The sequence below is a fragment of the Aspergillus caelatus genome (assembly GCF_009193585.1).
Source record: "Aspergillus caelatus strain CBS 763.97 unplaced genomic scaffold BDV27scaffold_105, whole genome shotgun sequence".
Taxonomy (NCBI): domain Eukaryota; kingdom Fungi; phylum Ascomycota; class Eurotiomycetes; order Eurotiales; family Aspergillaceae; genus Aspergillus; species Aspergillus caelatus.
Window position 1 is genome coordinate 1 of NW_022475368.1, and position 11,814 is coordinate 11,814.

General features: G+C 47.9%; 4 protein-coding genes across 4 annotated transcripts; 1 reads left to right on the forward strand and 3 right to left on the reverse strand.

Annotated features, from left to right (window-relative positions):
* The first annotated feature begins 29 nt into the window (after positions 1-29).
* Positions 30-385, forward strand: BDV27DRAFT_3645 (actin family). Its single transcript, XM_032076439.1, has one exon. It carries the CDS (start codon positions 92-94, stop codon positions 305-307), a length of 216 nt encoding a protein of 71 aa, XP_031926835.1. The 5' UTR covers positions 30-91; the 3' UTR covers positions 308-385.
* Positions 386-904: 519 nt separating this feature from the next.
* ilv3 (dihydroxy-acid dehydratase ILV3) lies at positions 905-3,240 on the reverse strand. The gene is made up of 4 exons (XM_032076440.1): positions 3,111-3,240; positions 1,638-3,040; positions 1,253-1,571; positions 905-1,188 (listed from the first exon to the last, which is right to left on the reverse strand). Exons 1-4 carry the CDS (start codon positions 3,182-3,184, stop codon positions 1,140-1,142), a joined length of 1,845 nt encoding a protein of 614 aa, XP_031926836.1. The 5' UTR covers positions 3,185-3,240; the 3' UTR covers positions 905-1,139.
* Positions 3,241-3,716: 476 nt separating this feature from the next.
* Positions 3,717-6,471, reverse strand: BDV27DRAFT_129442 (putative protein kinase). The gene is made up of 2 exons (XM_032067194.1): positions 4,633-6,471; positions 3,717-4,572 (listed from the first exon to the last, which is right to left on the reverse strand). Exons 1-2 carry the CDS (start codon positions 6,128-6,130, stop codon positions 4,025-4,027), a joined length of 2,046 nt encoding a protein of 681 aa, XP_031926837.1. The 5' UTR covers positions 6,131-6,471; the 3' UTR covers positions 3,717-4,024.
* A 920-nt stretch (positions 6,472-7,391) lies between these two features.
* Positions 7,392-8,420, reverse strand: BDV27DRAFT_129443 (uncharacterized protein). The gene is made up of 2 exons (XM_032067195.1): positions 7,626-8,420; positions 7,392-7,559 (listed from the first exon to the last, which is right to left on the reverse strand). The coding sequence occupies exons 1-2, from the start codon at positions 7,797-7,799 to the stop codon at positions 7,479-7,481; spliced, it is 255 nt and encodes an 84-aa protein (XP_031926838.1). The 5' UTR covers positions 7,800-8,420; the 3' UTR covers positions 7,392-7,478.
* Between the last annotated feature and the right edge of the window lie 3,394 nt (positions 8,421-11,814).

Sequence of the window (11,814 nt, forward strand, 5' to 3'; positions counted from 1 at the left end):
AAGACATCTACACGGATGGAACAATTCGTCTTTAATTTACTTTACTGACAAGCCTTTTTCTCTCTCTGTTTTCTAGTCTGGAGGCACTTCAATGTTGTCTGGTATAGCGGACCGACTACACCAGGAACTGATGCATCTCAGCCCATCAAATATGAAGGTGAAGATTGTAGCTCCCCCTGAGCGCAAGCACTCAGTCTGGATTGGGGGTTCTATGCTAGCAGCACTTTCTACATTCCAAGATCTTTGGGTGTCTAAGGAGAAATATGATGAAGCAGGCCCTGGTGTTGTCCACAGGTGTTGTTTTTGAAAATGCAAACGCCGCGGAAGGAATTTAATCACATCTACATTCAATTAGTGCAAGCACAGATGATAGAATTGATGGATGTCACGAATTGAGCTACATTGTTATTGCTACCTTCAAAGATAGAGATCTCAGAATGGCAAGCTATGAGTGGTCGGTCTTATGGTCACCCTCATGGACAACTCACCATTGCGCCCAAGTCATTAAGTATATAAATGCTGCTTAAGGTCCCCTCCATTTCTGCAACAGGCGAGACCCATTCGTGAGTCGCATCAAGACTCTATAAATAATAGCTGGAGAGACACTTTGGATTCATCGTCGTGGTATCCTGTATACCAGAGTAATGTGAGTATTTCATTGCTAATCTCTGTTGCACACGCTCGGTTCTTATAGTGGGAGATCAGGATTCCCTGGGCAGCGAAAGCAGATATTGGGCTACTACTATTCTGAGAATTGAGCCCGCACGGATTCTTTTGCTTGGTGTTAAATACTTTTTTCATCTTGTTCTTCAATCACGGCCATTGCCTCATGATAAGAGGATAAGACTAGGGGCTGCATACTCAAAATGCTCTACTGCTGTCCCCTACTTAAGTGGGAGATCGGTTGAAACTCGATTAATGAAATTGGTAAGGTATCATGTTAATGAATGCTCCTAATAACAACATGAAATCAAAGGAAATGCTTTTCAATCCTTTTGGTTCGCCTATCCAAGCAGCACAAAGACAATAATATATTAACCAGGACATTTATTCCACCCAATCCAACTCAAGCGGGACAGGACGCATTGCTTTGCGATGGCATCCCGCGTAAAGATAAAATACACCCGACAGCTTGGCACTTAGTCAAGAGCATCGGTGATACAGCCGTGGCTGGCATCCTTGACGGTCCTGTTGCAGCGTATTAGTAACTGAGATCAAACCATATGTATTCTATGGGGCAGAGATAACATACCTAGCGTACTTGCCGAGGGTTCCTCTCATGGTCAGACCAGTGGGAGGCAACTTGCCGGCCTCCTTATCGGCTTCCCACTGCTTGCGTCTCTCGGCGAGAGTCTCCTCGTCAACCTCAAGGTCGAGGGCGCGCTTCTCAGCATCAATGACGATGACATCACCATCCTTGACGAGACCAATGGGTCCACCAACAGCAGCCTCAGGGACAATATGTCCGATCAGGAAGCCGTGAGAACCGCCAGAGAAACGTCCATCGGTGATGAGGGCAACCGACTGTCCGAGACCATAGCCCATAAGGGCCGAAGAGGGCTTCAACATTTCTATCCCACGATGAATGGTTAGCTACGTCAACCAAGGGAATCTGAATTTGAACTCTCAATACGTACCGGGCATACCAGGACCACCCTTGGGTCCGGTGTAGCGGATAACCACAACGGTCTTCTCATCCTTCTTGATCTCCCCGCGCTCCAGAGCAGCGATGAAATCATCCTCATCATCGAAGACTCGTGCCTTACCAGTGAAAGAAGTACCCTCCTTGCCAGTGATTTTACCAACACTGCCACCGGGAGCCAGGGATCCCTTAAGGATCTGGATGTGGCCAGTCTCCTTGATGGGGTTGGACAGAGGGCGGATGATCTTCTGATCTTCGGGGAAATCGGGCACCTTCTCGAGGTTCTTGGCGAGAGTTTCACCAGTAACAGTCATGCCGGAACCATCGATGAGGCCTTCCTTGAGCAGGAACTTGAGCAACGCGGGGGTACCTCCGATCTTGTGCATGTCGGCCATGACATACTTGCCCGATGGCTTCAGATCAGCCAAGAAAGGAATACGGTCAGAGACGGACTGGAAGTCCTCAATATCCAGCTTAATGCCGACCGAATCAGCGATGGCAATCAAGTGCAGCACAGCGTTGGTCGAACCACCGGTGATGTTCACCACAACCATGGCGTTTTCGAAAGCCTGGCGGGTCATGATATCCCGAGGGCGGATGTCCTCCTTCAGAAGCTTCTTGATCGCCCCACCGACAGCCAGACACTCAAGGTCCTTGGCGCGGGACTCGGCAGGGTTGGAAGAAGAGCCAGGAAGGGTCATACCAATAGTCTCAATGGCGGTGGCCATGGTGTTGGCCGTGTACATACCACCGCAGGCACCGCCTCCTGGGCAGGCGTTACGGATGATATCGAATCGCTGAGGCTCGGTAATGTCGCCGCTCAGGAACTGTCCGTAGGCCTGGAATGCGGAGACAATGTCGATTTCGGCATTGTTTTGGGTAGCGGCACAGCCGGGCTTGATGGTGCCTCCGTACAACATGATACTCGGCCGGTTGACTCTGCCCATGGCCATCAACACACCGGGCATGTTTTTGTCGCAACCCGGGATACTGATGTTGGCATCGTACCACTGACCACCCATGACAGTCTCAATAGAGTCGGCAATCAAATCACGACTCTGAAGAGAATATCGCATACCCTTCGTACCCATACTGATTGCATCACTGACACCGACGGTGTTGAACTGCATGCCGATCAAGCCTGCCTGTTCCACACCTTGCTTGACGCGGTGGTTGAGATCAAGCAGATGCATGTTACAGGGGTTACCGCTATACCAAACGGAGGAGATACCGACTTGAGCCTTGTTCATGTCCTCTTCAGTGAGACCTGTAGCGTAAAGCATGGCCTGGGAAGCACCCTGCGAGATGGGCTGTGTGACATGGCGGGAGACCTTGTTCAGAGCGTTGTCGTCTTCGGAAGAGGCCTTTTGCTTGGGGAGGGTGGTAGAGAGGGGACGACTAGTAGTGAAAATCAATCAGCAACCTGCCATCGGAGAATGAGCAAGGGCAATTCGTTCGATCGCCTTACACATTGACGGCGGACCGCCTGGAGAGGCTCCGCAGAGCAGAGGGCATACGCCCCCGAGTTTGTGAAAGAAGCATAATCGCAGTTTGAGGGGTATGGGGTCCGTGGAAATGACACACAAGGGCAATTAGGAACTCAATTGAAAGAGAATAAATAGCTTCTGAACTCTACAGAAAGTGGAGCGGGTCGTCGCGAGTGATGCCCGTTCCTCCGCAGCGAAGTCGGGGGCCGGAGTTAGCCTCAGGCTCCCCGATGCCGGTTGGCCCAATCCCGTGCCGTAGTTTGTCAGCACTCAGGCCAATCATGCGTCATTGACTACTACTCAATTACCTACGAGTATACATACACAAAATAGTGACAGCAATGAACCTCTAATCATCTTCAGTCGTGTTTGTATTGTGTTTATAATTAATTATTATACACTTAAACTCTTTTTTGAAACCATCTAGAACCTGCGATTGTTGCCTTCTACCACCCTCTTGCCTTGCGGTCTTTTGTCATAAGTATTGTATATCCGTCAAAAAAGAGAAATGAAAAGAATAAAAAGAAAGCAAGTACACGATATAAGGGGCAAGGAAGAGCAAAAAAAAAAAAAATAGTTCTAAGGGTATACCGGTTCTTTGGGCTAGCCAAAGCAAGCGAATGAAATGAGGAAATGTTATAGAGGGGAAGAAAAGAAGAGAAAGAGAAGTAGGAAGAAAGAAGAGAGGAGAAAGAAAAGAAGGGAAAATACAGAAAGAAGGAGAAAAAATGGGAAAAGAAAAAGAAAAAAAGAAAAAAGAAAAAAGAAGAGAAAGAAAAGAGAGATACAGGAACACTGTCAGTGCATCGCCCCGGTGCTCGTCTCTGTATCACGTAACAAGGCAATATAGAAAACCGGCAGGAAGAGTGGTGAAATATAAACCAAGAGACCAGCTCTACGGTACCTCTTTGTCACCTCTCTTCAACCCACCCGGTACATCAATTGCATTCGCAACCCACTCGATTGATGCAATCTCGTCCAAGCTTTTGCGTTTAGTATTCCGCTTTAGTAGCCCTTCAACGCACTCACGGCCCCCCTCTAGATCTTTCCCCTTCTGGGGATCCCATTCACCGTCATTGTCCGCATACCGATACCACGACCACTCACATCGCGCAATGCGGTGTGGGGTACGAGCACGGAGTTTCGCCGGGTCCCCTCGAGTACCTGGCAAAGCATCAAACGGCAATCGGTTTTCCATCATTGCGTAGAGCAAGACGCCAAGGGCCCAGCCATCGGTAGACCGCCCGTCGTAGGGCTGTCCCATCAGAATTTCCGGGGCGGCATAATCCTCGCTTCCACATCGGGTGTGGAGGAGCGGGCTCTCCGGAGGTTGCGGGATTCGTCTGGATAGACCCAGGTCGGTAAGGGTAACGACTGCGCGATCGTATGTACGCCAATCAGTTATCTCCTCCATAGCAGCGGGAGGAAGAGTAACTAAGACATCTGTAGTTGGTCCGACTGGTAAGCACGATGGTCAATCCAGGCCACGGTGGAATCTCTTACTCTCTAGTTTAATGTCCCGATGGACTATGAAGTTGGCGTGCAGGTAGCGCACAGCGGCCACCAACTCAGAGAAGATCCGTCGAATGAGCGCTGGGCTCATGGGCCTCGGTCCAGAGGTTGCGACGTCGAACAGGTCACCTCCTGGGCAGTAATCCAAGACCAAAAGAGCGCGCTTTTCATCGCTTCCGAACGCTTTTAATTGCACAAGTGATGGATGGTTGACCGACTTCAAAATCTCCACTTCCCGCTTGAGCGATACCTCCAATCGTTCCTCATCAGCTCCACCTGCTGGGCCATGCTCAATGACCTTCACAGCGACGAGCTTTTGTGTAGCGGCATTCACCCCTTGGAGACTTGAACTGTAACCAGAATCCATATCATCCTGCAGTTCCATGCGTACTGCTAAACATACTTGGCTAAATGTGCCCTGTCCGAGCTCGCGCAGTTTGCGATATTTACGCGGCTGCTGGGACCGAATGGAACGTACCGAGTATATTTCATCCGAGCCATCCATGGATTGTGGGCTGAGAATGACGGGCTCCACATCACCGTCAGATGTACTGCGACTACTTCTTGGCGGCGTGGGAGGACGGACTGCGGGTAACGCGATGCCGCGATGAATCGCCAGGTGCTGTTCCCGGTGCATGTTATTTGATTTCGAGTCGGTACTTGACGATGAAAAGATCCCCTGAGTCGCACCCGATCCCGAAACTGCGATTGGACGCGGCTTGATCGGAATGGCCTTCGTTGGAGGGACATACTCACTAAGGCTACGATTACGAGCATGCTTCGGAGCTCCATCAGGGCGCGGCTTGCTGGGTGTCTCTGCATGCTTGTCAGCACCCAACATCTCCGCCATACCACGTTGCTTGCTTCGCGATCGACATTCTGAGGGCCCGAGCACTTGAGACGAGTCACTCAAACGCAAGCTCAGGCTCGAGCCGTTGCGCGAAAGGAGTGATGGGGTCCGAGATAACGACTGTGAATTGCGACGTGGTATTTTCCATGGCGAAACGCCACCGATCGGCGAAGGCAAGGGAGTGATATCTCCCATGGCCATCAGCTGTGGCGATGACAGTAACGATGCCGGAGACAGGGAACCTCCTCCGGACGAGGGCCGTTCGAGAAAGCCACGCAAACTCGATGTTCTTCGCGGGAGGCTGCTCGACGAGAGGCTGTGATGCATGAAAGGGTCGGATTCTTTCGACGGGCTCAGTTGCGCTGTGCGTGGCAGGTCCGTTCGTATATGAAGCGACGGAAGGGGCTGTGGAGCTCCGGGGTGACATTGGTGAATCATTTCATCCTTTATATTCGGTGAGAATTCCCCATTCAAGGATACTGGAGAGCAGATGCCCTCTACTCCAAAGCTCACCGAAGGCACCGAAGAGATTTCATTGTTACTCGAAGCCGTTGTAGCAGAAGCTTCGTGTAACTGAATAGGCTGTTTAGCAAACAATGCTGACCTATCGGTCGGTTGAGAAGAATCCGGGGAAATCATCGAACGAGTCAGGGAATTCAGAGCTGCGATATCCCAATGGCTCTATTTAGCGGAAGGGCACTGCTGTCGCGGCGCAAAGTGGACCCAAAGCGCAGTTGTCACTCGAACTAGGCGGGTAACCGCTAACTAAAAGGTCCCTCGGGTTAAACTCTAAGTAGACCAAGCTGAACTTGGTGAAAAAAAAAAAAGGCCCTCAGGCCTAAATTATTGGTTGAAACCGGGGGTGAACGGTAATTAATGGGTTGTGTTATCAAAGCATTTGGGAGGGGAAAGGAAGTGGCGACGATAGAAAAGGGAAGAAGAGGAGAAGAGATAAGATAATGGTGAAAAGGGAAAGGAAATTGGGTGGGTTTAATTTTTTTTTAGTCGGGGAATCAAGAAGAGGCAAAACTAGGGTCGGGGACGGGAATGGTTGTCCTTCCCAAGGGCTAAATACACTCTCTCCCGGGGCCAGTATCCATGCAAAGCGTTAAGTTTCGCAGTAGCTGTTACTTTGGATGACGCTACAGGAAAAAAACCCACGCGGGGTCAGCTGATGACCGCTCTGCTTTAGGCATAGTGGCCACGAGGTGAAGACTCAACAGGATTTAACGCTACCCCGCATCCAGTAATGCCGTTGGCGGGAAGACCAAAAAGAGGAACCACTGTTCCCTTCCATATCAAGATCGTATCGGTTCTTTTTAGTATTCTCTCTCACCTAAATCGGACCCTTCCTGGAAATGGAAGCTTCATGAGGCTTAGTCTGCTCGGAGATCGTGGGAAAAGTTCGGAGTACAGGGGGGGGATGCAACGACTAATCCGTAATCGAGGCACACTGAAGTCAGTGGCTGGAATTGTGATGGATCATGGCTGACAGGAGACTTTCTGGCAGGACCCACTCCTTGGAATTTCTCTTCCACTTTTTCTTTTTCTTTTTTTTCTCTTTTTTTTTCTCTTTTTTCTTTGTAGTACACATACTATTGATCCATTGATTTACATGGTGATGAATTTTTCTTTCTTTCTTTGACTATGATTTTAGTGGTGGTGCCTTGCATATCCTCTAGATCGGGTAGCCTGTTTGATACTGCACAAAAAAAAAAAAAAAAAAAAAACATATTCCCCGGTCTCATTTATTGGCATTGTATTCTTGATCATATATATACAGTACACACGGCCCAATTAACCATAAATCCACTGACTAGAGACGGGGCTATTTCTGAAAAAAAAAAAAAAAAAAAAAAAAAAACCTTTATTTATCCTTCAATTTTAACGGCACTATTGTTTATCCTTGCCTCTCAACAAACCACAAGAGCTTAGAAGGACTAATAAAAGTAGTACTACGAAGCTCGAGCAACTACGTATTTCCCAATTAGGAAACCTGCGAGCTGCAAGAAATCCTAAACGGGCAACGCGCAATGACATTCGTTGAATGGCAAATGATCCATGAACCGCAAGTGACCCAGTCTCATCTAGGCTAAGCTTGAATTAAGTGAAACTAAGCCGGATTAGGTCTCAGAGACCGGGAAAGTGGTTCTTTGTGAAATAACACTAAAACAACCCCAATTGCAAGTGGAAAGCGGACAGACGTTCTCGAATTCCGCATTCCAGTGTCCCAAAGGTCGATTGGACTCAACTTGCTGCCGAAATTTCGGGTCAAACCGCATTCCATGGTTTCAAATCTCCGACCCATTTTCGACGCGACGAGTCGTTATTTATCATCTGTCGAGTTGATTTGACGCACAGTGCACATCATCGGCCACACTACCTTAGCGTCTGCGTTAGTTCCGCTTGAGGGGGCAAAATTAACTCCGTCGATTGTACCCTGAATCTGATTGCTCTGAAATTGTGAAGGGTTACCCTCGGTTACTTGCTTCAAGATCGACGACTGTGCCTCCAAGTCTACGTAAGCTGTTTGATACTCACTAGGTTTGCTTTTTGGTCCTTTAAATCTGTGATTCGTCACGGGGAAAATTGAAACAGGGGATCCCTCGGCGATCGCCAAGACAACGAGCTATTGAAAGGCCCAGTTAACCCAGCATTTCGGGCCGACGAGCGCATTGCTTTCGAATGAATGGCTGGTGAGCGTTTTCTTGGCAAGCATGTCTAGCTTACTGGATCCGGTTGGTCAATGCCATGATTATACGCCCCACACGTCTGTTGCTGACCCAAGTCGACCGAAGATCTGCCAATGATGCTACGTAGTAGTAGATTTCGCGGATGACGTGGATCAAAATCTCGTCATGGTATGAGATCAGTGTCCCTGGATCTTGGAAGGATAAATACTTGCCAGAGGCCTCGCGAAAACATTCACCGGGCTTTCTTCGCTCAGTTCACGGTCCAGAACACGTTAGTTCGACAGATGTCTCATTTCCGGGTAATTATAGGTCCCACTACACATTACGTTGCTAAGCAAAAGCTTTGATGGGCCACTTGGATGCCGGACCCAACTAACCCAGACTCAGGGTATCAGCCCTAACGGTTTTCATAGTCGTATATTCAGAATTTAAGGCCCTCCACCGACAGCCGCGTGGCCGCTTATGAGTATGCAAAGGGGCCACTAACCCTTAGACTGGGACTGACGAAAATTTTCAATTCTAGCCCTGATACCGTTGCACCCACCGTTTGCTACTGTTGCAGTGCTTTGTCCCCAGAGGCAATCCCCGTTCAAGCTGGTGATGGAAACGTCTCAGCGTCAGGGCCGATGTTACTGTGTTGCGTTGCATACTGGTGATTCCAGATACGGAAGCTGAATGCAGGTTTGATCCTTCACCAGCGACCCTATCACTTTTACCTGGGCAACAACAAAACCCTTCACCCCGACCCGTTTAGCAATTACATTCCATATAAAATTATTTTTGGAGGGAGAAGGTTTGCTCAACGATACGACCGCAAACCTCGCAACGGAGCTTATGCTTCTAACTCAAGAATGTACGCAATTTATTAACTGGAATGTGAGAACAAAAATGGTAGTTTGCGATCTCCATCACCGTACCTGAATTCCACATTATGCTAGATCTTGTTAGCCTTGTTGCGTGATCAGATATGGATCATCATGCTTGCGCCTGAATAAGCTCTAGAGGCTTTTCCATCTCGTAGATGAATGCAAGAGATTATCGACCAATCATTCCTAATAGGTACAGAGGTTACAGACCAGCCATCAGTATGTTACACGAGGAAATTTGAGGCACAAGGTCGAGCCATGGGCTTCGATGAACAGCAACTGCCCAAGTCCAGCTGCTATCTTGTAGCTGAAAATTCTTGTACCATAAGATACTGAGAAAACTATCAACCAGGGCAACAACTAATTAATCACGTATTGTCCGGTAGACATGATCCGAGAAACCCAAGGTCGTCGATGGTAGGGTGCTGCCAAGTGTATACACTGGAATGACGATATCAACAGCCATGTACCATATACATACATTCACCATAAAGAGAAGGCTCAACGATGAGGTCTAAATAAGGCATTTTCGTGTAACGAAAAACCCTAATAATAATAAGTCACCAGTGAGCCCGTGATTGGTAGACTGCTCCCAACGTTTGGCTTCTTTGTGTTCAAGCGCAGCACCTTACTCAAAGTGGTAATGAGCACAGGGGCCGGCCCGGGCCCCGATGAGTTAGTTAATATGATTGTTTAATAAGATGCGGTATATGGTTGAATTCTAAAGGTGCATAGAGTGAATAGTTTTCTGAAAGCTGGGCTCCGGCCTTTTTGTTAAAGGCTGTCCTGGTAGAATGATGTCTCATTTCCCAATTAGTAGGATCGTTGCACTTATAACTGCTAACGCATCATTCGATTAGGGTTAAACTTATGAAAAAAGAGTATCCTGATTATAGCCATTCCATTCGCATAAACTGGTTGACTACGTTACAGTGTAACCTGTCACATATACAACGCGAAAGCCAGTGCATCGCGCTCCAGTATGGCAGCACGAAGGGGTTTTTGATCCATGTCTGCAGCTGTCGCGATAATTTCCGTGTGACCTCCCAGGCGATCTCTCAGCCCGAGGTAATAGAGGACTCGCTTAGATGGAGACGATCAGAGGCACTAGAGAAGCAATGCCGTGAGTTCACTCCGTGCATAGAATGCGTGAGACGAACTAATTTGCCCGTAGGCGATGGGCTCCGAAGTTGGACCAGTTGGTCATTGGCCGTTCTAATATCTGGACAAGACCATTGATAGGGAGATGGGAGGTGAGCACCATCACCAAGAGTGGTGCTTGCAGCATAATACCTTGTCATTCGACTCAGGCCTAGCCCACTATCCATCTCACCGTAGGCATACTATGAAGGTTGCGATTGGCCATCAGACCCGGTGGCTACTGCTAGATGTTTATGTGTGCCACCGAAAAAGGTATGATAGCCCACAAATGAGGCTTTCTATTCGAATTACATGGCTGGTGGCCGAAGTCGTTCAATTTATGTCATTGTGTCTTATTGTAAGATATCAAGGCCAAACGCTTTCCTGAATAAGCCATGTTCATGTCGATAGCTTGTGGTGGTCCTGGGCATCGAGACTCATGATTGCAATTTGACGTGACGATCATTATCTTTACTTCCTCCTCGGATATATTATCTGCGGTATGAGTCAATATGACCGCAGACCAAGGGTCGAGATTGACCCCTCACACCTTCTATCTTCTTGGCAAATGCCCGTGTCGCAATGAGCAGATGATCAGTTCTAGACACAGAATAAACAGTCCATTTCTTGTGGGTCGGGTCGTTTCTGTCACGATAACACTCTTTTACCTATACCAAGGCCTTGTATTATTTTGTATGCTCTTTGCCATTCTGTTGAGATAACTTCACCGTCAACTACACTATTTATCCTTTTCTGTTGGCCTTGCCATCATATAATCAATATTTATTCAACATGATATTCAAATAATTAGTACTTTTTGTTTCATATCCGTGGCAATCAAATGCCTATTTGACTAATTAGGTGCGATAAAAGCTATATTGCTAGCATGGATATGCCCGAATGAATCAGCAAGAACGGTGCTTTTGACACAGCGTGACTCAGAGTGTACCCGTGTTGCATTCGAAATGGTCAGAGTACTTTAATAATAGTCCTCTCGTTGGTCGTCTTCAGCAAGGGTGCATGCGACGCCCCTCATATGATGCAGTAGTGCTGTTGCAATAACGGGTTGACAGCTAGAGCCCCACACACCTTGTCGAGACGATGCAACAATTTCTCCAGAGTTTCTTATGAGCATAAATGAGCTATGGTTAACAGTCAGCTACATATAGTTAAACAAGGCTTAATTAAATCTTATATATGAAAGCTCAGTATTTACAGGCACCGCTAATTCAAAGGAAGTCAGCAACCCACGGTAGGTGACACGATCCCAATCCTAACTTATACGCTCAAATATGGTGTGGTGGATATGAGATCAAGCCGTGCATCAATTCTGCAAGCTGTTGTCACACTTCATTTATGAAGACTCTAAATGCCGAATTTACCCCTCACCTAGCCGACAATGCGCTGATCAACTCAAGTAGCCACCGTGCTGAAGTGTCAGAAACTCTGGAGCAATGCATTAGTGTCGCCTTAGCTGCACTTTGGGGATAACTTCCGTATCTATGTTCGGTGACTGGTTAGTATCTCGTAAATATATCGTGGTGGTTGTCCAATTCTGCATCACAGATGCTCTCCGTAGACCGTCTGTATTGAGTTAGCAATACGAAGACATGTAAGCGCACAA

Bases quoted from the DNA above. Each gene is read 5' to 3' on its own strand.
- BDV27DRAFT_3645 (XM_032076439.1), top strand. From the start codon at position 92: ATGTTGTCTGGTATAGCGGACCGACTACACCAGGAACTGATGCATCTC.
- ilv3 (XM_032076440.1), bottom strand. From the start codon at position 3,184: ATGCTTCTTTCACAAACTCGGGGGCGTATGCCCTCTGCTCTGCGGAGC. The intron at 1,572-1,637 runs GTACGTATTGAG...ATCGTGGGATAG, and splicing joins GGGTGGTCCTGGTATGCCCG to AAATGTTGAAGCCCTCTTCG. The intron at 1,189-1,252 runs GTATGTTATCTC...ACGCTGCAACAG, and splicing joins ACCCTCGGCAAGTACGCTAG to GACCGTCAAGGATGCCAGCC.
- BDV27DRAFT_129442 (XM_032067194.1), bottom strand. From the start codon at position 6,130: ATGATTTCCCCGGATTCTTCTCAACCGACCGATAGGTCAGCATTGTTT. The intron at 4,573-4,632 runs GTAAGAGATTCC...GACCAACTACAG, and splicing joins TCGGGACATTAAACTAGAGA to ATGTCTTAGTTACTCTTCCT.
- BDV27DRAFT_129443 (XM_032067195.1), bottom strand. From the start codon at position 7,799: ATGGGTCGGAGATTTGAAACCATGGAATGCGGTTTGACCCGAAATTTC. The intron at 7,560-7,625 runs CTGAGACCTAAT...TGGGTCACTTGC, and splicing joins AAGAACCACTTTCCCGGTCT to GGTTCATGGATCATTTGCCA.